Source organism: Bidens hawaiensis, unplaced genomic scaffold, assembly GCF_021521415.1.
Source record: "Bidens hawaiensis isolate Kalapana, Puna unplaced genomic scaffold, B.hawaiensis_p1.1 tig00059269_1, whole genome shotgun sequence".
NCBI classification, from domain to species: domain Eukaryota; kingdom Viridiplantae; phylum Streptophyta; class Magnoliopsida; order Asterales; family Asteraceae; genus Bidens; species Bidens hawaiensis.
Window position 1 is genome coordinate 40,377 of NW_027500689.1, and position 24,789 is coordinate 65,165.

The window sequence follows — 24,789 nt, forward strand, 5'->3', positions numbered from 1 at the left end:
ACAAACAGTCTTCAAAAACTTATGTCTACACGTCCGCAGACATAAGCCTCCTGCAAATATTTTAAGCAAAAACAAACACCACCTTAATGAGGGTGACAAACATAAAAACTTCCAACGCTAAGGAACCAACACCGTCAAATACTCACATTTGACTTTACATAGAACATATACATAGAATCATCCTCCACTTTCTGTCGTGTGTAATGTCTCTCTGTCTTTAAAGTCTTCCATACATGTTCCACGTTGTATCTACATATATCCTCTTCTCTTTCTCTCTTTCTCTCTATATCTATATCTATATTCTAAACATATAGTATCTCGTCAGATCCAACGTCCTTACTAAAGTCCACTTTATTTTAAGACCAAAATATATACTTAACCACTAAGCTATCTGACATCCTGACCCCTATATATACACTCAAAAACTCACCAACTTTGATATATAACTAGCTCATAATAATATTATGAGAAGTCGGTCGTCGAATAATAATAATAATAATATGGATAAGGTCGACAGTGGGTTGGTGTCTGATTTCATTGAGTCGATACCAGAAGGGTTTGTAGCCAAGGCTTTGTCGTTGACAAGCCCTAAAGATGCTTCCAGGTTGTCTTTGGTGTGTTCGGTTTTTCGGTCGGCGGCGGATTGGGATGCTGTTTGGGAGAGTTTCTTGCCCGAGGATTACCGCAAGATTGTGGAGGACGGAGGGTACTGTTCCAAGAAGCAGTTGTATCTTCGGCTTTGTGATCATCCGGTTATTATAGACGGTGGAAATAAGGTAAAGCTTTATGCTAAGTTTTTTGAGATCATGTAATGAGTTTTAGTTTTAATGATTTGAATGAGGTTTAGAACTGAAACTTAACTGTCTTTATTATTATTATATTTATTTTCTATTCATAATTTTTAAAATAATTACCAACTTTTATAATTTATTTATGGACTTAAAGATCATTGTCATGTCTCTTGGCAAACAGAGCTTCTCCCTTGACAAACAAACCGGCAAGAAATGTTACATGTTGGCGGCAAGGGACTTATCGATCGTTTGGGGCGACACTCCAAGGTATTGGAGATGGATTTCATTACCCGAATCACGGTAAGCTTCAATCTCTCCTTTTACGTACATAATAAAGCAATTAAGCAACAATATTTATTTTTGGTTGCAAATTGTATGTATAGGTTTAATGAGGTGGCGGAGCTTATAAGTGTTTGCTGGTTTGAAGTCCATGGTAGGATCAGTACTTCAATGCTATCTCCAAACACTCTTTACGTAGCATATATGGTGTTCAAATCGACATCAGAAAGCCACGGGTTCGAGTACCAACCCGCTGAGGTTTCAATTGGGATAAGCGGGCTCAAGAGCCAGACCCAGACCCAGACTGTGTTCCTAGACCCCGAAGGTGAGCCGAGTAGGCGTTATCCGGTGGTCCCCAGAAGACGAATGGGGATGTACCACAGAGGGTATCCAAACATGAACCCGAATGTAGTGATTGCACGGGTGGGGAATGGGAATGGGCCGAAACAAAGGGAAGACGGGTGGATGGAGATTGAGCTTGGTGAGTATTATATTAAGGGATCAGGTGACGAAGGTGAATTGGAAATGAGTTTGACGGAAGTCAAAGGAGGGAATTGGAAGGGTGGCCTTCTCATTCAAGGGATTGAGATTAGGCCTAAACATTCTCTAACTTGATACTTGTTTTCCTTTTTTACTTTATAATAATCATCATTATTAATATTAATATTAATTTTCTTTCTCTTTTTCAGTTTGGTTGAAACTTAATGTCAATTAAGTTTATGTGGGATTGTAAAAAGTTGCCATCATCTGTATGAGAGTTGGAAACTCTTTATTAAAATTGGATGCTTTAAAAAATTAGTATATATATTAAAAAGAGGATTTCTTATCACTTACACCATCAGTATTCTTACACCATCACTATTCAATTTACTATTCATTTTTTTTTTTTACAAAATTACAGAAATTGATTTTTATCTTTTACCCTAATTTCATTCGTTGTCCCTGATCTTTAAAATTGATCTTCTTTGTCTTTTACGTTTCAAAATCCTTCAGCGTTTACCCTTTTCGCCTAACTCGGTTAAAAATCTTCGTTAAATCAAGTCATGTGCCTTGCACATGAGGGCAAATTAGTCATTTTACCTATTAAATTAAAAAAATATTTTAATAAATAAAAAAACAGTAAAAAAGGCTAAAAATATATATTTAATTCTTTCTCTCCTTCTTCCTCCTTTTCTTCCTCCTCCGTTACCAATTCCCGGCAGCCACCACCATCCACCACGACCATCACCATGAATCAACCACCACAAACAAGCCCCACCGGAACTGCAACTACCACAACCACCACCGGACCTGCCACCACCAACCCTAACATCACCACCACCTAGGCCGTCGCCATTGACCTGTCGCCACCACTTGACCCGTTGCCACCTACCCGTCACCACCTGACCCGTCACCCAATAAAACTTTCATCTTTGTTTTTGTTTTGTGTTCTTTCTTCAAACTTGAAACCCTTATTCATGATTTTTCCAGTCTCCACGTGTACATCATAATCATAGATTCATTTGCATCTCACTTGATTCACACAATTGGTCCATTAACTTCACATAATTTTGGTACACTCAACTGCTGAGATAGATTATTATAAACAATCAATTAGGGATCGAATTGGATTCAAATTCAACACTTATCTGTAACCAGACACCAAAATTGGAGGCCTACGAGATCGATCTAGAAATTAATCAATTATTATACAGTCAACATTTTGTGGCTGAACAAAATACTAGATCGAGTAACAGCACCATTAGATGGTGGTGTTCAAGCGGTTTTTTTACCGGAAGTCGTCGGATCGGCAGGTCAGGTGGTGACGGGTCGGTGGTGACGGGTCAATGGCGACGGGTCAGGTGGTGGTGATGTTAGGGTTGGCGGTGGCAGGTCCGGCAGTGGTTGTGGTAGTTGCAGTTCCGGTGGTGCTTGTTTTTGGTGGTTGATTCATGGTGATGGTCGTGGTGGATGTGTGTGTCTGAGAGAGAGAGAGAGAGGTTTGATCTTTGTCGGAGAAGACGGTGGCGGCGGTGACTGCCGGAGATTGGCAGTGAAGGAGGAGGAGGAGGAACAAGAAGAAGGAGAGAAAAATAAATTAAATATATATTTTTAGTTTTTTTTATTGTTTTCTTTATTTATTAAAATATTATTTTAATTTAATAGGTAAATGACTAATTTGGCCTCATGTGCAAGGCACATGACCTGACTTAATGAAGATTTTTAATTGAGTTAGGCGAAAAGGATAAACGCTGAAGGATTTTGAAACGTAAAGGACAAAAAAAAATCAATTTTAAATATCAGGGACAACGAGTGAAATTTCAGTGAAAGATAATGGACAATTTCTATAATTCTGTCTTTTTTTTTTACTACCTTACATTTCTAGCTCTACTATTTTTTACATACTTTGTGTTTCATTTTTTTATTACTTAAATTTTACTTTAATCTATGTTTTATAAAAATACAGCAGAGGTCGGTGCACTATCAGATGGTTTTTATTCCCTTTATTTTACGTCTTGTTTTAACTAATTATAATATATAACAAACTATATTTCTAAACCTTAAACTTGCGCAAGTGTCGCCTTTACATGTTTTATTTGTCCGTTATACGATTTTCTTATACTTAGGTTTCATATTTGTTTTAGTTGGTTTTTAAAATGAACAAAACGCTTTCATGATTTAAAAGTTATCCTATCATCACATGTTTTTATATCTGTGTCTCAGTGTTTGATACCTCGCCTTTAAAATATGATTTTTTGGCTTATTAATTCATGTTTACCAATTTGTGTTGTAATGGCCGATACTACCTGAATTTACATCGGTTCGCAACTGTAACATGCTGGGTTTTTGTTCAATATATGATAATTTGTTGTGTTTTGACATTGACTGGTTTATTTATTTTGTTTAGTTTTGATGTCATATCCCCATACAGGCTGATTTCATGTCGACTCACAACGCGTCCGTGGTTTAACGTTTTTACGCATGTTTTTTTGTTCGATGGCCCCGTCGCGAAGTGGGAGGTCCTAAATCCTAGTATTTATTAAAATAGGTTTTATTTTGTAAACTTATCTTTCTTCGCTCCAATTCTTGTTAAATTGTTAGAATTTCTATACTAAAACATAGATAAAAAATAAGTTATAATAATAAACTTTTAAATTTTTATTTTTATTTGTTATAAACAAGATTATTTAAGAAAAGGTTTTGAAACATGTTCTTGTATTCATACTTTTATTTATCAAAACCGATTTAAAATAAAGTTTTGTGTTCGTTTTTTATGTTTTTTTTCCTTCTCGATGCTTTATTATTGGAGTTTTGAAACATGTTCTTGTAATCGTTGCTTCTTTTTTTTTTCTTCTGGTTGCTTCATATTTTTACGATTTTATGATTTAAATTAAACTTTTCAAATAAAATCTTTATATTATTTGTTTTCCTTTCAAATTTTATTTTCATTCTTTTGCTATAAGTAATATATGAGAAAAAATAACTTACATCCGATAACTTATTAAATAAATTTTGTTGAATACAAAGTTGAATTCAAACTAAAATACTTTTTATATCATAAGCTATATGAGTACAAGTACTTTATAGGTATTAGTATTATTGGAACCGATATCGGCATTTGTTTTTATGGTTTTCGTTGTTGCATTTAATTATTTTTTTTTCCAATATTTTGGTATAATTTTTGTTGAAATAAAGTTTTATTCAAAATAATTCTTTTATATCATAAGCTTTACGGGTGTAAGTAATGTACAGGTACCGATAACAAACCACACTGAGTCCGACTGAACAACATTGGTATCAATATCGATATTAAGTCATCCAACTCAAGTCTCAAACCCTCTTATATAACAAAATAGCTTGAAGAAAACAATATAAGTACATTAATAAAGTAGTAAAAAACGAAGAAAATAAAAAACCAAAAATAATTTTTGTTTTAAATCAGTCTTGATAAATAAATAAATAAATCTATAATATATATATAAACAAAACCTTTTAAAAGCTCTTTGATTGCTTTTTAAATTCTCTCAAGTCACCATATTGTTTTATTTATAAATGGAGGCTTCTCTTGCATTTGGCCTGAATTCACAGGTATGGATCTCACCAAACCCATATATCTCTTAAATAACAGCTCATTAAATTAAAAATTAAACTTACCAAATATTTGATATGAGAATCCTATAAAATAGGGATATACTAAAAATTAATATCCGATTTTTTTAAAAAAAATATTATTATTTATAATTAAGAAAAAATTTTATAGTAAAAAAATAAACAGGTCCTTGATCACCAAAATCCATATAACTTTTAAACGGGTTATAACATATCATTTATTTTATATTATTAACTTTCTTTCAATAAATAAAATTAAAATTCAAAAAATAAATATTAAAAGACGAAAAGTGTAAAACAACCCCCGTAATACGGGGGATAAAACCTAGTAATTTGATATTGAAAACAGTTTTTGACTATTTGTGTTTGAAAAGAAATGGAACGAGAATTAAAAAATAAAAGTTTTATTATTTTAATTCATTTTTTTTTATCTATTTTTTTGTAAAGAAATTTTTAATAGAACTTATTTTATAAAATAAGATAGGGATTTAGGAGTGTGAAAATATAAGTTTACAAAAGAGAAACCTATTGAATAAATACTTTTTAAATCACCCATTTTAGTTTATAACTTTCCTCTCCTCCCCTTTTTCACTTTATGTTCTTGCTTTGCTTCAACAATAATTGTAAGTTTTTAAAATTTAACCCAACCATAATATATTTAGGATGCGTTACATATTGTTGGTTCCACGCAACCATCCACCTTGCATACATACAAAGAGTGATGTAGTAGTTTGTCGGAGAATAGAGTGAGTACTAGCGATTAGTGGAGGATTTAATCAGGATTAACTGAGATCAATCCACCCCTGGTCAGAATTTTTACAATCACATATATAAACAATAAAAATAATAAGAGAGGTCTAGTAAGTATTCTAAGAAAATCAAAATGATTGTTTATTCTAGATTTACATATGAGGCGAAGGGGACTAATCATACAATCAATTATTATGTCACATGGAGTCACAATGGCGTAGTACGTACCTAGATAAACAGAGAATCACATACTATGTATAAAATACTCTCTTTATAATTTTTATATACTTGCACGGATGATATATATGTAACAATGACAGCTGTAGTACTCCATATACAAAGAATCATAAACATACAAAATATAAAATATGTTCTCTCCTTGTACGCACCAAAGTACCAAACTGTATGTCTATAACTGTAAGTGATCATCACGAAAATCAAGCGAAAGGCTATCTATTCATACAATGGCTACATAAAGAATAGAGTGAGTCACTAAGATAAGATATATTGATTCTAGTTAACCTTACTGTAAAGATCATAAAACAAAACACATTAGAGTTTTGAGTAGAGAGAGAATTAAATGATAGTTACGTGGACTTAAAGCCGGCACATGAATGGTTTCAAACCCGCGAAGTCAACAGAAAAAATCTTTAGAAAAATGTCAAATTTTACAAAATAATGAACAAAACCATTAATTATCGAATTTGATGTTCTAACTTCAAAGAATCAATTTAATTAAGATTTACTAAAATATAAGTTATAACTATAGTACATAAATTCTAATTTATTATTTTAGTTTAAAGTCAAATAACTGTACAACCAAGGTGCACCCACACTAACTTGAAAGTTCATGGGTAACAATAGCTAAACACCTTTTGATCACAAGCATACAGTTGCATATTGGTTCCATACATAAACATAAACACATAAGCACGGCTTAAATAATTTTCAAACAAACACACATATAGATATAGGAACCCAAAATTCAACTTCGAAAATCCTAACTAACCGTTACACATGCTTCAAACCCTTAATTTGGAGGGTGAGACAAATACAACCCATAAAGATAAACCTTAATCAAGATTTAACTGTACAAAACCCAAGCATCTGATTAGCCTCCTCCATACTACTACATCCCATCACCTAACTCCTAACACTATGATCATCTGATACAGTCTCTTCAGAAGACGCGTCACTCTCTATAACAATCACTTCATCCGCCTTACTAACAGGACGGGCTGCAACCGCTTGCGCCAACGGTTCAGCCCAACAGGCCGCACCAGAAGTTGGCTGTAACACGGGTCCTGCTCTATTAGAGCCGCAGAAGGGTTGGTTAATCCATTGCATCAAACCAGATTGGCCCGTGTATGAAACCGAAGGAACCCCGGTCTGTTCAGAACAAGGGAAGCTAACCGCTTCCCGGAGCCAGCTGGGTAAGTTTAAGTTCCCCTTGGGAACATTCACCAGATGCGGGTCAACGGTTGACCTTCCTCTAAATCCAAGGGAGAGTTGAGGTTCTTCAATTGGATTGTGTTTCGTGTGAAAAGAGGGTTTTGCCCTTAGAAGATTTGACTGTTCTTTCTCCCACCGCTCGGCTAACTCACGCGGCGATCTCCATGACGAAAAGTGTAACCGTGGGTCCCGTAAAATGGCATCCCAACTGCCAATCCCGTGTCGTCTTACACCAATCCAAAGAAAGTCAAGTTCCTCCTCTGACCATGCATTTGGATGGTCAAAACAGTCAACAAATTTACCTTTTTTAACATTTACAGCCCTTGCTTTACTTAAAATGTTGTCAAGCATGATCCTGTGTCTTATTAAGGATACCGAGTCAGACGGGTATTGTGACCTGATCATGTCTTCAAAGTTTCTAGATTCAACTGACCGAAAGGGTGCTGAACATGTAGAGCTCCTAAAATGTAGCGGTTTCCTGTTTGATGGCAAAATATTGTCTTCTGGAAAAAGCTGCAAGAATTAAATGTTAACAGCCATATAACAGTAATAGTGTAACTTGATGAAACAAGTGGCCTTTTTAAAAATCTATGTACCTGAAGAAAGTTCTGTTTTGATGTTTGACTTTCACCAATGGAAGATGACAGGAGGTCTGGGCCCCAGCTACTAGAGATGGTTGGAGGAACACGATGATGTAATTGAGATAATGAAGTCTCCCCAATTCTGTCATCAAGCAAATCCAGTACCCTGCTTCTAGAAGGGAACTCACAGTGACTTCTGCTAGTAGAATCGGTTGATTCTCGGTGATTTTCTGATACGGTATTGTGGAGCTGTGTTAAGTTGCAGTCCACCAAACCACTTGATTCTGATTAATCACAACTAGAATGAGTGACAAATAATGGGTGCTTACCTATACTTTAATTTTAGTGGTATTTTCTGCCTTGTTAATTTTTGAGCACCCAATAGATACATACAAAATCTCTATGTACAACCGAAGAAGCTGGACTCCAAGTGCAACCCAAAAGGCAAGCAATTCAAACCTGGAATGCAGATTACTTCTACCTTGAGGTTTGAATTCTACCACATCTTTTTAGGAATTGAAAAAGATTCTTCGCTTTGTAAAATGTTTTATTAATATGGCAGCATAAGCATGTCGGGCGTGAGGGGTAAAAAGGTTTTCTAACAAGGCAGCATAGACATGTTGGGCTACTTTTTTATCCTTTTCTTTGAATTTTATTAATAAATTGGCTAAATTATGATATGCAAAAACCATCCAAGATGTATATCTTTATTAAATAAAGGGATCGAAGAGGCTTCTATAAATTTGAGTACACTTCCGATGACTTTTTTATTCTTTCAACCACATTTGACACATTTCCTATTTGGTTAAACCCTTTAGCACCTATTGAAGTCGTTAATGAAAACATCACCCAAATCGAAGCATTTAAAAGTACATTCTTATTGTTATAGGTATTATTTAAGCAAAATACTAACCAGGTGGAGGCTTTGATAAATCTAAAGAAGCTAGTGAGCCTTCATCTCGTTTCTTGTGAACAGTTGTTTTAGCACTTTCTACAACATCACTTGATATGACCCGTGATTCATCTTTTGCAAAAACAAGGCTCTGTGATACCTCCAGACTTCTATCAGCATCAATTTGTGACTTTCCTGAAGAAGTAGCAAAATCTCCATATAATCAGTATGCAACACAGTATAGTGCAGGCGGGTCAGACGGTTTGGATAAAAGGTCAAAATGAGCTTGGGTCAAAACACATTATAACAATTTAATATGTAAATATTTGAATATATGTTCAACAAATTTTGACCCGTTTTGACCTGTTATCACTCAAAAACATCAGGAAATGACTCATTTCCAAATGGGCAGGTGGGTTGACATTGTGAACCCTTACTTGATAATTCAGCTATTGGTGGGGTGTCCTTTAGAATGCAGCTTCCAGTGGTCAACTCTTCATTAGTTGACTTCTCACTGCTAAAGTCAGCTAAAACGGAAATGAGAACATGGTGTGACAGAGGTAATGCATAAAAACGATGTAAACATTCAAGATAACGAATACATACATCTCAATTTTAGGTTCAGAAGGTGAAGCATCATCACCGAGATCAACATCTTCAAAGGTCTTCTGTCATGAAAAAATGTACACAGTAATTAGTTGTCTTTCTCTTAAAACAGTTTTATGAGAATGAATAATTAAAAAAGAACCACAACGGCTAAGGACAAGCACAAATGCAGAAGATTTATATTACAGTGTCTGCTCAGTGGTGCTCCCTTTAGCTCAAAAATCGCAACATTATGCACACAAGAAAATTATCCGCCATGCTAATAACAGCTAGATCTATGGATAAATCACTGGTATATTGTAATTTGTTAGGAAACAAGATTATCTACAGTGACTTCGAACAATATTTTTAAGGGTGGATGCCATAAAAAACCAACATGCTTTCTGTTTTTTTCTCGTAAAAAGTCCAACAACAAATTTGTGCACATGAAAAACCAACATACTTTCTGATTTTTCTAGTAATTATTCTTTAATATTTTGCACATTAAAAACCAACATATATTTTGTTTTTTTATCATAAAAGTCCCTAAACATGTTAAATTCGAAAAAAGAAAATATCTCTTATTTATGATTGGATGAAATCATAAAAACATTACTTGAATAATGACATTATAATAGCAAATCAAATCACTTGCTTACAACTTTTTAACGACTTTAAATTTATACGAACCATCTCATATGTTTTTAGTTTTTTATTTTATTTTGAGTTACGTCATCCTCACTCATGTATTTTTATTATATTGTTTTTAAAAGATTATTTGTTATTATCAACTTATTGAAATAAAAATGGAATAGAAAAGATGAACATTGAACAGACTTTGCCTTGTCACATGCCCAATTTAAAACATTAATTCATCTCAATTCTTTCCTCATGTAGCATTAATAGTAAAAAGGAAATCACAATTTTGCTAAACAACCAAGTTTAGGTAAAATGGATGCATACCTTTTCTTGACTTGCAGTGCAATATTGAGAATTGGAATCGTATCCTGTTAAATCTGTTGAAACATCTACAAGACAGCCATTATCCATTGTAGAATTATTGCTTTTAACCGCCACCAAATCATATTTCTCCACAAAAGTTGACTTTTCTTGCACAGCAGTCTTGTCCGCAGTTTTTTTCTGTTTTACTCTGCGACTGAATGTTATCAATGGGAAACCTGGTTTTTTGACTTTCATTGTGTCTTCACATGAGTGTCCAACTTTTTGTAATGTTGATAATGTATCTTGTTGTTTGACGCATCTAGAACATAGCTTTTTCCCATCAAGATCCTTTAGTGTACAACAAAATTGATGTTAATAGAATAAACTTTGAGGCCATTAATACATGACATTATACGTATATTCACAGCTTTGAAAGTAAAACTCACTTCATTGGAATGACAATAATCAGACTTTTGTAATACGTTGCTGTCACCATTATATAGAGCACACTGATTCAATGTCTGCAAAGAAGTCCAACTACTTGTTGAGAAAGAAGTATTTAAAAAGGAATGCATCGTTAACTTGAATTTAGAAGTATCACTAAGCTTTAGATCGATCCGAGATCAAGATCTATAATCAAGAACACTAAGATCAAGTACCAGAGAATAAATCTTTTAATTTTCAGATAGAGGTGGCTGATTGATAGTCAAATCAATAAAAGAAGGGTTCAAAGTCTAGCAAATACTAGTAATCAATACAAATCCTAAATCGCTTTATAAGAAAACTCATGTTATTAAGTACTAATATTGTTCATCTAACCATAAATAACAAATTTGCTATCGACGAAACATGGACAAAAAAAATCTTTTTAAGGGTTATGTTAGATATAGTCTAATTTGCTGTCTTGCTGGTTAACCTCTAATTTTAGATCCACTATCATTTTATTTGAATGATGTTTATGTATTCTTAAAATCACTATACGATGGCACAATAAAGAGGAAGGATGTGAAATATGTTGCAAGCCAACGTTAAAATTATCTGTTTCTAGAAAAATCCAGAATTTGTTAAACAGAGATAGGAACAGACATGGGGGAAAAGAATGGAAGAAAAGTAGAACAAAATAGCTGAATATATAGAAATAAAAATGTGAAGACCAATTAACCAAAACCCACTATTATCACTAACTGGCCCAATTTTCAGCTTAATCTCCTTTAGATTCTCACCATCACCAACATCAGCACTTAATGACTTGAATGGAGTGTGATAAAAGTAATTACCCACAATAAGTCTTATAACCAAGATTGAAATTCATTCAAAATCATGATTGTAAGAAGGAACCTAACAAGATGCATCAAGTAGATCACAGTAAATTATTTTTGAAGAGATGGTCAAAGTGAAAAATCACTTACCAATATTTTAACACCAAAAACCGCAAAACAATGGCTTAAAAAAATAGTCTTATACATAGACAATGGTACTATGAATGCGACCATTAAACAAAAAGGAAGATCTTCAATGCACTAGGCTAGTATTTATTTAATGCAAACGAAAGAAAGGTTCAGCACAGATAAGAAAATATGTAATATTCACCCATGATCAGAGAGCTTGCATGCTGCTCAGAAAAACTTTGGATTGAAAAGAAGCACAGAACATTATGTTTAAAAGGAGAAGTGAGCTGCTAACAGGCTGAAGAAGCAGAAATCTTATTTTATGGCCGAAGTGCAAAACCGTGAACTCACTTAGGTGTTAAATCCCAAAGCTCCCATAAAAATTTTTTAATTTTTTTTTACTATAAGTTTGCTAAAAAAAATAGTATTAACTTTCGGATGAGGTATTGATTACTCGTTAGTGAATATTAATATATTATAGATTCATTGGTACGGAATCAATACAACCATGATTCTTTTGTTTAGCTGATAGAGCTTAACCACTAACCAAACCATAGATTAACTGCAAACTGAAGTATACCGCTAAAATGAGGTTAGGTTAAGCTCTAGATTTCCCGTATACGAGGAGAGATTTGAGATTTTTGAAGATTTAGAAATTAGGTCTCCTTTTTCTTTGTTATTCAACTCTTTTTGTTTCATTGCAATTGCATGTTAGATTGGAAGTATTTATCAGCTCAATATATAGGAGTCCAATGGCTTAAAATTAAAACTTGCAATTCAAGTCAAATAGAGAGGATGATTTACGATGATGTAGCCTCAATAATAATCAGGTAAATAAATTTAACAATTTATTCATAAACGAAACAGTGATATAATTATCAAGCTGTTCCTCATCAGATAATAATCAGGAAACCGATACAGCTTGACTATATGATCAACACCGCAATAATTAGTAACTTGAATTATAAACCAGGATTTACCTTAGCATCTTTTCTCTCGGATTCATATGTTGAAACTTCTTTATTGGCTGCTGGTTCTTTCAGTACCTCTAAAGTTTGACATCCATGAGTTTGATCAGGACACTCATTTTCAAACCCTAGACCGGGCCTTGAAGAGTGCCGCTTCCTCTTATACGTTAACACAACTTTACTACCAATCATTGATGCTTTCAGAAGGTGATACTTTAGAAGGCTATCGAGGCGGTTAATATGCTAAAAAAACTAAATCCATGAAACATACATCTGCTGACATCATGAAAACGTCAGGCCATTGCTGCAAAAAATGTGCTCCTAAAACAAACAAATGTATATAAGAAACCGATACTATGGGACTGCAGTACACGTAAACTCCATGTAAGTTATGTTAACATGAAATACAGATGGATACAAGGAAACACTAGATTTATTGTTTCAAGATCTTCTAACCAAACAAAAAACTGAAAATAATTATAAGCTCTCCGCCACCACTATTCTATTGGTGTATAACAAATTACAAACAACAGTTGTATCAGCAATTAAGCATTTCTTTTGCAATAACAACAAAATCACTTAAAAACACCTAAATAACAAACTATATCAGCAAACCATAACTGTACACAAGTCAAAAGGGACTAACCAAAAAACCACAAGTTAGCATCAACAATCCAAAACTTTATACATAATTTATATCAACCTATTATAGATTATTTTGCATTAATTCAACATAAAAAATCATCCAATTCAAAATATCTATAGCAAATTCATTAAAATCCTACATTAACTGCACATGGCTAATGAAACACACTAGCATCCCCAATATATACCGCTATCTTGTAGCCCTTGAACATATCAGAAATTTAACGAAAACATCATAGAATAGTAACCAAGTTTCACCACCCTTTTAATTAAGTCACTCATTTTTTTTTTAAATTTTTTTGTCCCCACTAGCTCACTCAGTTTTCAGTTAATGGTTCAATCCTATGTTTTTTACCTGTTTAACAAGTCATCATACGTGCATAGCATTCCAAATATAAAGATGAGTTCCTTGGTTTATCTTTTTCCAAAAATAATCTTATTATTAAATCACTTGAAAACACACATTTAACCCCCTAAAATAACAAACTATATCAACAAACCATAACTGTACACAAGTCAAAAGAGAGTAACCAAATATCACAAGTTCACATCAACAATCCAAAACTTGATATCATAGATAATTTTGCATTCAACATAAAAAAAATCTAGAGCAAATTGATTGATAGTAAGCTAACTACCTAATTCACAAGAAATTATGTTCAATTTCCAAACATATAACATGCATTCAGCAAACATAGGAGATGAATAAACTGACAGTTTGTATACAAATAAAGCATTAATGGAACGAACTGAAGATAGATAGATGGAGAGAAATTGAAACTTTGAAACTCTGCAAGTGTGTGTGTTTTGTCTCTCTTCTTTCTTTTATTTTCATTTTATGTGCGGATGGATGGGCCCACCAAAGATGGAATTGAATTCTGTTGGTGGTGGTGGTGGGCACGTGGGCGCGTGTGGGAAGAGAGCGCGTGAGAAGGGCAGCTTAACTGCTGCAGAGTGTTGTCATTTATGGTCAAAAGTAATACCAACACGGTAACAGCTATCTATCTATCTATCTTCTGCATTAACTATGATTAGATTTCCTATAACGAATTTCTAGGCTCACCGTCCAATCGCTAAAACACCGGCTTATACGTTACGTATAGGCCGGTGTTCTTAGAAAATCCAACCAATTATGTTTTATTATGTTTTTTTTATTTTTTTTCTTTGTTATTTTGTTATTGAGAAAATTTATTATCATTATATATTAATTAATTATTTATTTATTATTTAATATCCTTTCGGTGAAAAACAGTTAATACATATATATACCAAAAATAATTGTTAAATCTATACAAATAAAAGAAAATACGACAACTAAAACATAAAATACGTGAAGTCCCATGTCCATGCCCATGTCGTCGTCGTGGCCCACGAGCCCTCCGAACACGTCGCCAACGTTGGCGTCGTCCTCTCCCCTGCGCCTCGGCCCCGAACCGTCCGGGGCATCCACGTCGTCGCCCCGTCCGCGTCTCACGCTAGACGTGCTCGCCTCATGGTCAAAACTGGGGGCGGTGGCGGTGGCACGGTGTACTGCTGTCCAGACAGCTCCACTACCCGACTGGCAACAAGCCAGTCGATCTGGCGCGACATCTGGCTCATCCGCCAGTCCGTCTGGCGCGACATCCGCCTCATCTCCAACTCTAGGGCCTCCAACCTAGCGTCGGTGGCGGGACCCAGACGCACCGCGAGATATGTGCGTGGAACGTGCTGCGTCGGCCCCTAACAACAAAACCATATAAATACGTTTAATATGCAGTCGAATTAAAAGAAACGATAAAACGATAATATATTAAAACGTACCTGAGATGCGCCCGGATCCTCACGTCCGACACCACCGTCGTCAGGATCCCCGCCGACCCCCTCCCCCGCGTCGACAGGCTCATGTACAAGCTCCACCTCCGGTGCCGCGATCGGGGGAGGCTCGACTAAAGGCACCGGGACGTAAGGCGCACGTGCCCCCGCCCCGCCCACCAGCCGGTCCCGCGGCCCGTGGGGCCCGGAGAACGAACGCACAATGTGCATGCCGCCGCAACGCTAGCGGTCCAGCGGGCAGGGAGGGGTCGGAGTGATACGCAGGCCGTCCACCAGGTCCCCATGGCCTAGAGATATCGCAAGCTGGGTGACGTACCCGCCACCCATCAAGGACCCTCGTCCCTGCCTGAACTGGTAGGCGACAAAATAGTCTGCAAACCCCCTAGCGAGGTTGCAGTGCCTGTGTGTCAGCAGACACCTAAAAAAAAACAGGTCGCGTAGGCTGCAGTGATCCGCGCCCCGATTGCGACCCGCAATGGACATCGCAATCAGCCTGTGAAGGTACCTGTGTAATATAAGATAATATAATTTATTAACAATAATAATAATTATATTATATTATATTATATTATATTATATTATATTATATTATATTATATTATATTATATTATATTATATTATATTATATTATATTATATTAAACAATAGAATACATTTTAAGAACGTACCTGTGCAGCGGGTCCCTAATAGACGAGACCTTGGAACTGGTGCCCAAGGTCCTCTCCCCGAAGTCGTGATCGCTAATGGCCCGCCACCATACTCGCAGCTCGTCCTCCGGCATCTGGTGGATGCTCTTCGTGTATATCGGGCTGCGTACCTCCCGCGCGGTGTATAAGCCTAGAGCAACCGCGAACTCCTCCATCGAGAGATGGACGTCATGCCCGAACATGCGGAAGTAAACCTCCGACTGTGTCGTATCGACGCCTGGCACCCTCATCTCAATCTCTGGCGTACCAGGCGCGCGGGGCCTGCAATAATATAATATAATATAATATAATATAATATAATATAATATAATATAATATAATATAATATAATATAATATAATATAACAATGTGGAGTAAACTTACGTAACGCGTATCGTGGAGTAAACCTCCAGTGTCAGCTCCCGGTGAGCTGATAGTGGCATACTGAAGCATCGGCTCCAGGGCGTATCCTGTCCAATGTACTCAGCCGCCCGCAGGTGCGCGTCACAGAACTCCAAAAACGACCAGGAAATAATCGTGTTGGGAAACGGGTGCGTCTGGCGTAGGCGAATGTATCGTGTGTGGACGTCCGAACCCTCAGCAAACTGCACATGAGGGTAGGTGAGCAACACGTTGTTGCCCTCAGGGGGTCCGCGGCCCCGCCCCTGGCCCCGGGCCCCGCCCCTTGCCTGCCCGAGCTGCTCGAGCTCGTGCTCAATCTCGTCTTCCACAAACTATAATAATAAAAAATAATAATAATAATTAAACAATAACAATTACAATAATAACAATAAATAGTAATAATAAATATTAATAATAATATTTATAATAATATTTACAACAAATAATAATAATTATAATAGTAATAATTATAATAAAAATATTAATAATAACAATAAATACTAATAATAAATATTATTAATAATATTTATAACAAATAATAATAATAATTATAATAAAAATATTAATAATAATAATAAATACTAGTAATAAATATTGATAATAATATTAATAATAATATTTATAATAATATTAATATTATTATAATTAAAAAAACAGAAAAAAATTATATCAGACGCAACGTATAGAGCTATACGCCGCGTCTGACAGTCCAGGTAAACCGACGGCCGGACTCCGGCCGACAGTTTTATCCATCAAAACAACATAATCAACATCATCACATCATCAGCAACACATATTAATCATCATGTTAACCTAATCATCATCACTAATATAATATTAAAAAATTACCTCCATATCTTGTCGGTGTCGGTGTCGGGTAAAATCTTGTCGGCTCGTTTGGTATTCCGGTCGCTGTCCGATATAGGCTCGTGTGTGGATGCTCGGTCGTTCGCGCGGGAGTTTTGAAATTTGAAAGTGGGCGTCTGAGCAAGCGTCTGCTGATAATATGGGGTTCTAGACGCCACGTATAGGCCTATACGTTGCGTCTTAGGCCTAAGTCTGGTAGCTGAGCAGACGTCTGCTAATATAAGGGGTCCTAGACGCCACGTATAGTCCTATACGTGGCGTCGTAGGCCTATTATTTTTATTTAATTATCATTATTTATTAGTATTTATTATTTATTAGTTATTAATATTAATATTAATTTGTTATTTAGTTATTATTATTTATTATTATTATTATTATTATTTTTATTATTTTTTATATTATTTAGTTATTAATGTTAATATTAGTTTGTTATTTAATTATTGTTATTTATTATTACTAAATTATTGTTATTTATTATTTATTATTTACTATTTATTATTATTATTATTATTATTATTATTATTATTATTATTATTATTGTCCATTGATACTATACGTGGCGTCTTAGCCCTATATTTTTTATTTAATTATCATTATTTATTAGTATTTATTATTTATTATTTATTAATATTAATATTAATTTGTTATTTAGTTATTATTATTTATTATTTATTATTATTATTATTGTTATTATTATTGTTATTATTATTATTTTTATTATTTTTTTATATTATTTAGTTATTAATATTAATATTAGTTTGTTATTTAATTATTGTTATTTATTATTATTAAAATTATTGTTATTTATTATTTATTATTTATTATTTATTATTATTATTATTATAGACTTTTTTGTCCATTGATACTATGTCTTCTATAAGCTGTCTAAATCTACGTTAGAGGATTCCCTTCGCCAACCCTGGTGTATGTCTTCGTACTCCTTCAAACGTTGTCCGAACCGTGTTTTCCATTCGAGCGCCGCCGGTACGGCGCTTCTTTCCCAATTAGGGTTTGGCCTAGGCATTTGGAAATCCCCTACCAGGTTTATATATATCCAGTGATCACCTCCCCAGTTAGCGATGCCTATAACATGTGGATCCGGAACTAAGTCATGACCGATTCTTAATGGGAAGTAAGATTCGGTCTGATTGCCAACTAGGTTGACTAACACACACGCGTATGTCTGAGCAGCCACGTGCCCGTGACCGGGTAAGCTGAACCAACGACTCGGCGGCGCCGGTTTGACCGTGTTGTAGTACGGAATGCTGGAATGAACCCAGCCGTACAATTTGTCATCCTCTTTGTTGAACATCGCCCTCCACCACCCTTCGTTCATTTCCAGCTCGTTCTGCATCGCCCGCCTAATATCCGGCCAAACTTTCTCATGTATCCCCAAACCCACTACAATTGATCGAAAACCGCAGTTACCGTCTGGGCGTACGTTTTTGATGTCTGCGACGAACGGCTGGGCCCAGCTAGGAATGACGCTCCTAAACGTTTTTATCGCCGGTACTTGCGCAGGCGCAACCATCAAAGGAAACCTGAGGTGAGCTCCCGTAGGTTGTCCACGAGGAGTTTTAAACCGCGACGCTGACTGGGACAACGAACGATTCAGCGAGGATGGGGTGGGGTTTTCTTGGCTGGGCCCCTGTGATGAGGATGGGTTGTAGGAGCTGTGTCTGGGGAGATCTAGAGCGGGGGTGTATGCGCTGTGCCTCGGGGGATCTGGTTTTTTGGGACGCCCCCGAGGATCCTCTCTTTTTTCTGGCTCATTCTTTTTAGATCTCCCAGGAATAGCAGACAAGAGCCTGGCGAAAATACTTTTCTTTTGATTAGGGTCATCTATGGACGATAGCGTATCTGTGATGTCCCGTAGACCTGCTGCGTAGTCTGGCTCTTCGTTAGGCGGACAAGCTGGATCAAAATTAAGCCTCCTCCAGAACGGGTCAACATCCTCTATTGGGATACACGTGTCGTTAACTATGTATCCCTCAATCCGACAGGCACATGGTAGCCCCGAAGACGAATACAAATGGTGGTCGCATGAAGCGCCGCCGTCACGCATCTTGTGTATCAACCCATACTCGTTCACAAGTAGACCCAGAGCGTGAATCGACACCCTATTTATTAGCTTCTTCAACCAGACGTGCTGTTGATGTCCTTCCATGACCTTCAAGCGGGAGGCTTCAAAAGATTTACTTATTTCTTTCATCTGCGAGTTGGCCATTTTAAGGATTTGCCTGGCAATTGTGTCGAGCGAGTTGTTGCTTCCATTGAGGTACCTTTTCAGATTTGCGTGCTGGCTCTCAACTCGGTTCGTCGTAGTTTTGCTGTAGTTTCGGCGTTCGTCGATCCAGCAGGCTTCAAACTTGTGTTTGTATGGATCCAGCCAGATCTTGCGAATGTATTGCCAGACCTCTGAAAAATAAAAGGAAACGTTATTAACACGTATGTTTAGGCTATTAAAAACTGTTAGGTGATACGAAGCACTCACCGGCTCTATCGTTCTGTATCAAATGACGCTCCATGTTGAGGCGACGGTGGTCGTACTCCTGAATCGTCGGCGACTGATACAAGACCTTCCACCAGTACGCAAAGTCCGTCCCCATTTCTGTGCTATATAGGCCCTTAAATTTTCTCCTTATATTCTTGGATATGTGCCACCTGCATAAATTTTTGGTGGCATTAGGGAAGACCGCGTCGCATGTGTTCATGAGGGCCTGGTCCGCATTAGTTAGGATCACGCGTGGCTCCATGCAGTCGTAGAGCATTTGTTTAAGTTTCTCCAGAGCCCAGCCGAAGTTCCTCTGCCGTTCCCTGATCACAAATGCGGCGGCGATAGAAAACGACTGTGATGTCGAGGTCACACCGATAAACTGAACCAACGGCCAGTCGTACATGTTGGTGTTGTATGTCGTGTCAACCATCAGCACCTCGGGGAACACACGCCACATCTTATGCGACTTACTATGACAGAAGAAAATTTACTCCGTCCTATCGTCGGTATCACTCTCCCGGGTATAGAACGTGAAACCGTTGCCTGCGAGAAAGTTTTCCAGCGCCTGCATTGGATGAAATAAAACTTTGCTAAATATTACAAGCACGACAAGTACACTTTAAAACTACAAGTGTTTTGAACTACCTTCATAGGGGTGTCTCCTAGTAGCCCATCCCTCCTAATCTTGGCGGTGTGGTTGTATATATCTTTTAATACAGGTTGCACACCGGAAACTTTTCGCCGAGGGCTGCTTCGATTTCTTACGGCTTCACGCCCCTGTGTAAACTCTCAACCATATCCAGCTGGTCGGTGTTCATTTTTCTAAATGACGCACACCCCTCATCGAATTCAACGGGGTCGTGGTTGTGAGTCTCGTTTACCACTTGAACCCTCCAACATGCACCCCTTGAGTCGTACCTGCCCAGGATCTTAAACAGACAGCATTTTTTGATGCTGCCGGTACGTCTCACCGTCGCCTTTATTTTGGGTTCGCCTCCACGATTGCATGCAAGGTCCACGGCGTTTTTCCTTGACCGTTGGACCACAACAACAAACCCATGCTCTCGTCCTCTAACTTTTACCCATTTCTCCAGCTCCTCGCGGCTCTCAAAAATCTGAAACAGTTTTACGCTAATTCTTAAGCCGTTTATTAAATAACATACAAACAAAATAATATTAACTTAAACAAAACACACGGTTTCTTACAGCATCTGTTTTATACGAAACCTTCACCTCGCGTATGTAGTCGTCATCGTACCCATCCTCGTTATTTGGGTTTGGCCCGGCATAATCATTTCGCCCGTGGTGCGATGAAGACTCGGTTCCATAAAACGGATCATTTGCTACTGGTGGCTGGTACGATGACGTAGCCTGACCTCCGTAATCCAACCAGGCGACAGATGACGGGTACGAAAGCTGTCTACCGTAATCCGACACGAAATACTCCTACCATACATAAATTAGAAATTCAAACAACAGTGCCAGTGGTAATAATTAATAATAATAATACCTATAATAATATAAAATATAATATTTTAATAATAAATAAGAATATTAAAATAATAATAAGATAACCGTATATTTACAAAAAGACTGTATAACAAAACCTGGTTCAAGTTTGGCAACCCCGGCGGGCCAGTGTTACCATAAAACTGTTCAGGCTGGGTATCATACCCGACATACTCCTAACAAAACGTAATGCAGCATGTGTTAGTAAAAAAAACTACCAAATTCATACTAAATAAATATATAACGAAACCTGGTTCAAGTCGGGTAACCACGACGTGCCAGGCTGATCGTTAGCAGCGTAACCCAGGTCCTCCTCTGGAAATAAATGGTTAAACCAAGACATTCTGGGTATATATAGTACAAATGTTGTATTGTTTTTCTTTGAACGATGAAACATAGTCCAACAACAACATTTATAATAAAGAGAGGAAAGGAGGGAAAGGAGGGGAGCCGGCCTCCAATAATTCAGCAACATCAAGACGCCACGTATAGGTCTATACGTGGCGTCTAAGGTACGAGTTGACAACCTAGCCCAGCTTTGCAGGGCAGGTTATAATCAAACTAAGACGCCGCGTATAGGCCTATACGTGGCGTCTTAGTCATAAAAAGACGCCGCGTAAAGGTCTATACGCGGCCGATAGGGGAGCTTTTCTAGAAAAACCCACCCGCTTGTCTTGTTATGTTTTTTTTTTCTTTTTTTTTGTTATTTATAATAATTATTATTAATATTATTTTAATTATGAATAATATATTATTATTCCCAATTCGGCAAAGCGTGTTCGGTAGCAGGCCTTATATGGGAAAATTGACATTGCAAAATGACCCTTCAATTTATTGGCTGCTATCGTTATGGACATCTTGAATCAGTTACGGTGTTTACCTTGGGAAAAACTGACAGTGCCAAACAAAACCTTTCATGGATGCTCTCGGTATCGGCACCTCAAATCCGCCTCTTCGATATCTTCAAACTCCAACGCTCTTGACCTTCGGCCACCACCAGCAACCGTAGTTGTGTTCACTCAAACACATATCAGTCGTCACTAAGCTTAAGCTTAGGCTTGTTATTAGTTTTATTTTTAGTTATGGGTATTCTAAGTTGGTCATGTTGCGTATATTAAAGAATTATCGGCTTTTATATATACGTATAAATATATAGTAGATGTGCGTTATAAGAATTCATTGCTTCGAGATAACCAGCACCAGATCGAGACGCTAGTTTGATGAGTTTCAATCTCTCGGATCCGCGGTATACGTTAACGGCAGCGAGAACGTGAGCCCATATTTTGGACAGATAAGTGGAAATTCGGTCATTGCTCCAGCCGGGACTGAGATATTAGCCGGGACTTACCTGAACCGGTTGACACGTATGCTGACGTGGATTTAGGCTCCGTGCTGGCGCTGATATTAACACGTTTGCATAATACACAATGAAAGCACAAACTCAAACAACAATCCATACAATAGCAATTCTCTTCAACGACCAGTCAAACAAGAAGAAGAGAAAAATAACGAAGACAATTGCTATTGTATGGATTGTTGTTTGAGTTTGTGCTTTCATTGTGTATTATGCAAACGTGTCAACGAATGCTGTAAACATACGTGTTAATATCCGGGTCAGTACCGAACCTAAACCCACGTCTGCATACGTGTCAACCGGTTCAGCTAAGTGCGAACTAATATCTCAATTTGGTGCTCGTTATGTTGGAGCAATGACCGAATTTCCACCTATCTGTCCAAAGTAGGGGCTCCCGTTCTCGCTGCCGTTAGCGGATACCGCGGATCCGAGATATTCAAACTCATCTAACTAGCGTCTCGATCTGGTGCTGGTTATCTCGACGCAATGAATTCTTATACCGCACATCTACTATATATATATACGTATATATAAAAGCCGATAATTCTTTAATATACGCAACATGAACAACTTAGAATACCCCCAACTAAAAATAAAACTAATAACAAGCCTAAGCTTAAGCTTAGTGATGACTGATATGTATTCGAGTGAACACAACTACGGTTGTCAGTAGTGACCGGCTGTCAAGACCGTTGGAGTTCGAAGAAATCGAAGAGCCAGATTTGAGATGTCGATAACGAAAGCAGCCAAGAAATTGAAAGTTCGTTCGGAAATGCCAGTTTTCCCAAGTAAGCCACTGTAACTGACTGAAGATGCCCATAACGAAAGCAGCCAATAATTTAAAAGTTCGTTTCACATTGTCAATTTTCCCAAACAAGTCCTGCTACTAAACGCCCTTTATCGAATTTCCAATAATAATATGTTATTGATAATTAAATATTATTAATATTAATAATAATCATAAATAACATTAATAATAACAAAAGAAAAGAAAAGAAATAAAAAAAGGAAAAAAAACCATAATAAGACAACACTGGTGGGCTTTTCTAGAAAAACTCACTAACATAAATATAACATAATACAATATAACATAACATAATAATATAATATAATAATATAATAATTATATTATATTATATTATATTATATTATACAATACGCTATAAAAACGTACCTCCGAAAGTCTTGCGTCTCCGCCTAACCCCGACATCTGACTCTCTGGCGTACATCAGGTACCTAATAATAATAATATTTTAGTACTAATAATAATAGAAAACTAAATGCTTTAATACTAATAATTATATGTTTAGAATAAAAATAATAATAATATAATAATTAATATTTTAATAGTATTTTACTATAATTATTTTAATAATATTTTAATAATAATATTAATTTATATTTAAATAGTATTTAAATATTATTATTTTAATAATAATAATAATATTATTTTAATAAATACAATAATAGTATTTTATTTTACTAACAATAATATTTTCATAACAACAATATCTTAATAATAATATTAATATTTTAATAGTAATAATATAATAAAAATTTTAGCGCTAACGGTAACATTACGGGAAATCTATTTTAAGTTTAGAAGGCCCGGCAAACTAGGGTTACCGTCAAACGGTCGGTGCCTAGACAAATATCTAAAGTAAACCATTCACAAAATCTGTGTACTAACATCTACAACTATGTCCTTACATGTAAAAAATAAAGATAAAACGAAACCTAGTTTAACTCCGACTGACCGTTAGCGCCGTCCGGCATCTCCTCGTCCAACTCCGGAAACATACATGGCTTAACTTCGACTGACCGTTACCCATCCGTCATCTCCTCGTCCGACTCCGGAAACATATATGGCTGTTGGTGTTGGTTGAATGAAGAGGGTGATGGTTAAGAAAAAAAATAAAGGAAAAAAAAAATGGTAGAGAGGGAGGGGAAGGATCCGGGATTCAAAAATATACAAAAGCCAATACGTCGCATATAGGGTATACGCGGCGTATAGCCCATACGATCCGATAACCTATGACAGGCCAGGCCAGGACGTCAAATCGTACCTCAAAACGCCGCGTATAGGCCTATACGCGGCGTCTAGGGTGGTGCTGGGGCGGTGTCCCTAGCAGGACCCTTCCTATATCTAATCCTTTTTTTCGTTTTTGTTTTTATTTTAGATAATATATTATTTGAACTCATGGCATACCTATTTATTATTTTTTTTAATCTCCAATTCTTATTCTTCTATCTTTTTCTTTCTTTTCACTGGTCTTTGTTAGGTAACGGTAACACCA

At 36.5% G+C, this 24,789-nt stretch overlaps 5 protein-coding genes across 7 annotated transcripts; 1 reads left to right on the forward strand and 4 right to left on the reverse strand.

The window, feature by feature from the left end:
* The first annotated feature begins 499 nt into the window (after positions 1 to 499).
* LOC143602630 (putative F-box protein PP2-B12) lies at positions 500 to 1,685 on the forward strand. Its single transcript, XM_077079671.1, has 3 exons — positions 500 to 776; positions 973 to 1,091; positions 1,175 to 1,685. Exons 1-3 carry the CDS (start codon positions 501 to 503, stop codon positions 1,683 to 1,685), a joined length of 906 nt encoding a protein of 301 aa, XP_076935786.1. The 5' UTR covers position 500.
* A 5,278-nt stretch (positions 1,686 to 6,963) lies between these two features.
* Positions 6,964 to 9,136, reverse strand: LOC143602626 (uncharacterized). Its single transcript, XM_077079668.1, has 4 exons — positions 9,121 to 9,136; positions 8,856 to 9,029; positions 7,958 to 8,226; positions 6,964 to 7,874 (listed from the first exon to the last, which is right to left on the reverse strand). The coding sequence occupies exons 1-4, from the start codon at positions 9,134 to 9,136 to the stop codon at positions 7,053 to 7,055; spliced, it is 1,281 nt and encodes a 426-aa protein (XP_076935783.1). The 3' UTR covers positions 6,964 to 7,052.
* Positions 8,194 to 13,039, reverse strand: LOC143602631 (uncharacterized). 3 transcript variants are annotated; one of them, XM_077079673.1, is made up of 6 exons: positions 12,730 to 13,039; positions 10,808 to 10,882; positions 10,383 to 10,709; positions 9,441 to 9,502; positions 8,856 to 9,348; positions 8,194 to 8,226 (listed from the first exon to the last, which is right to left on the reverse strand). In XM_077079673.1, exons 1-5 carry the CDS (start codon positions 12,907 to 12,909, stop codon positions 9,204 to 9,206), a joined length of 789 nt encoding a protein of 262 aa, XP_076935788.1. In that variant the 5' UTR covers positions 12,910 to 13,039; the 3' UTR covers positions 8,194 to 8,226; positions 8,856 to 9,203. The 3 variants fall into 3 exon arrangements, with proteins under 3 accessions (XP_076935788.1, XP_076935787.1, XP_076935789.1); XM_077079672.1 differs by having other exon boundaries at positions 8,856 to 9,351; XM_077079674.1 differs by lacking the exon at positions 8,194 to 8,226 and having other exon boundaries at positions 9,252 to 9,361.
* Positions 13,040 to 18,006: 4,967 nt separating this feature from the next.
* Positions 18,007 to 19,359, reverse strand: LOC143602628 (uncharacterized). The gene has a single exon (XM_077079669.1). It carries the CDS (start codon positions 19,357 to 19,359, stop codon positions 18,007 to 18,009), a length of 1,353 nt encoding a protein of 450 aa, XP_076935784.1.
* A 235-nt stretch (positions 19,360 to 19,594) lies between these two features.
* LOC143602629 (protein FAR-RED ELONGATED HYPOCOTYL 3-like) lies at positions 19,595 to 20,086 on the reverse strand. Its single transcript, XM_077079670.1, has one exon. It carries the CDS (start codon positions 20,084 to 20,086, stop codon positions 19,595 to 19,597), a length of 492 nt encoding a protein of 163 aa, XP_076935785.1.
* Positions 20,087 to 24,789: the final 4,703 nt, after the last annotated feature.

Excerpts from the sequence above, each read along its gene's own strand:
- LOC143602630 (XM_077079671.1), top strand. The coding sequence starts at position 501 with ATGGATAAGGTCGACAGTGGGTTGGTGTCTGATTTCATTGAGTCGATA. Across the intron at positions 777-972 it reads TTATAGACGGTGGAAATAAG|AGCTTCTCCCTTGACAAACA; the intron begins GTAAAGCTTTAT and ends CTTGGCAAACAG. Across the intron at positions 1,092-1,174 it reads ATTTCATTACCCGAATCACG|GTTTAATGAGGTGGCGGAGC; the intron begins GTAAGCTTCAAT and ends TTGTATGTATAG.
- LOC143602626 (XM_077079668.1), bottom strand. Across the intron at positions 8,227-8,855 it reads TTTATCAAAGCCTCCACCTG|AATCAAGTGGTTTGGTGGAC; the intron begins GTTAGTATTTTG and ends GTGATTAATCAG. Across the intron at positions 7,875-7,957 it reads CAAAACAGAACTTTCTTCAG|CTTTTTCCAGAAGACAATAT; the intron begins GTACATAGATTT and ends TAATTCTTGCAG.
- LOC143602631 (XM_077079672.1), bottom strand. The coding sequence starts at position 12,909 with ATGATTGGTAGTAAAGTTGTGTTAACGTATAAGAGGAAGCGGCACTCT. Across the intron at positions 10,710-10,807 it reads ATTATTGTCATTCCAATGAA|GATCTTGATGGGAAAAAGCT; the intron begins GTGAGTTTTACT and ends TGTACACTAAAG. Across the intron at positions 9,352-9,440 it reads TCTGAACCTAAAATTGAGAT|CAGTGAGAAGTCAACTAATG; the intron begins GTATGTATTCGT and ends AGCTGACTTTAG.
- LOC143602628 (XM_077079669.1), bottom strand. The coding sequence starts at position 19,359 with ATGGCCAACTCGCAGATGAAAGAAATAAGTAAATCTTTTGAAGCCTCC.
- LOC143602629 (XM_077079670.1), bottom strand. The coding sequence starts at position 20,086 with ATGTGGCGTGTGTTCCCCGAGGTGCTGATGGTTGACACGACATACAAC.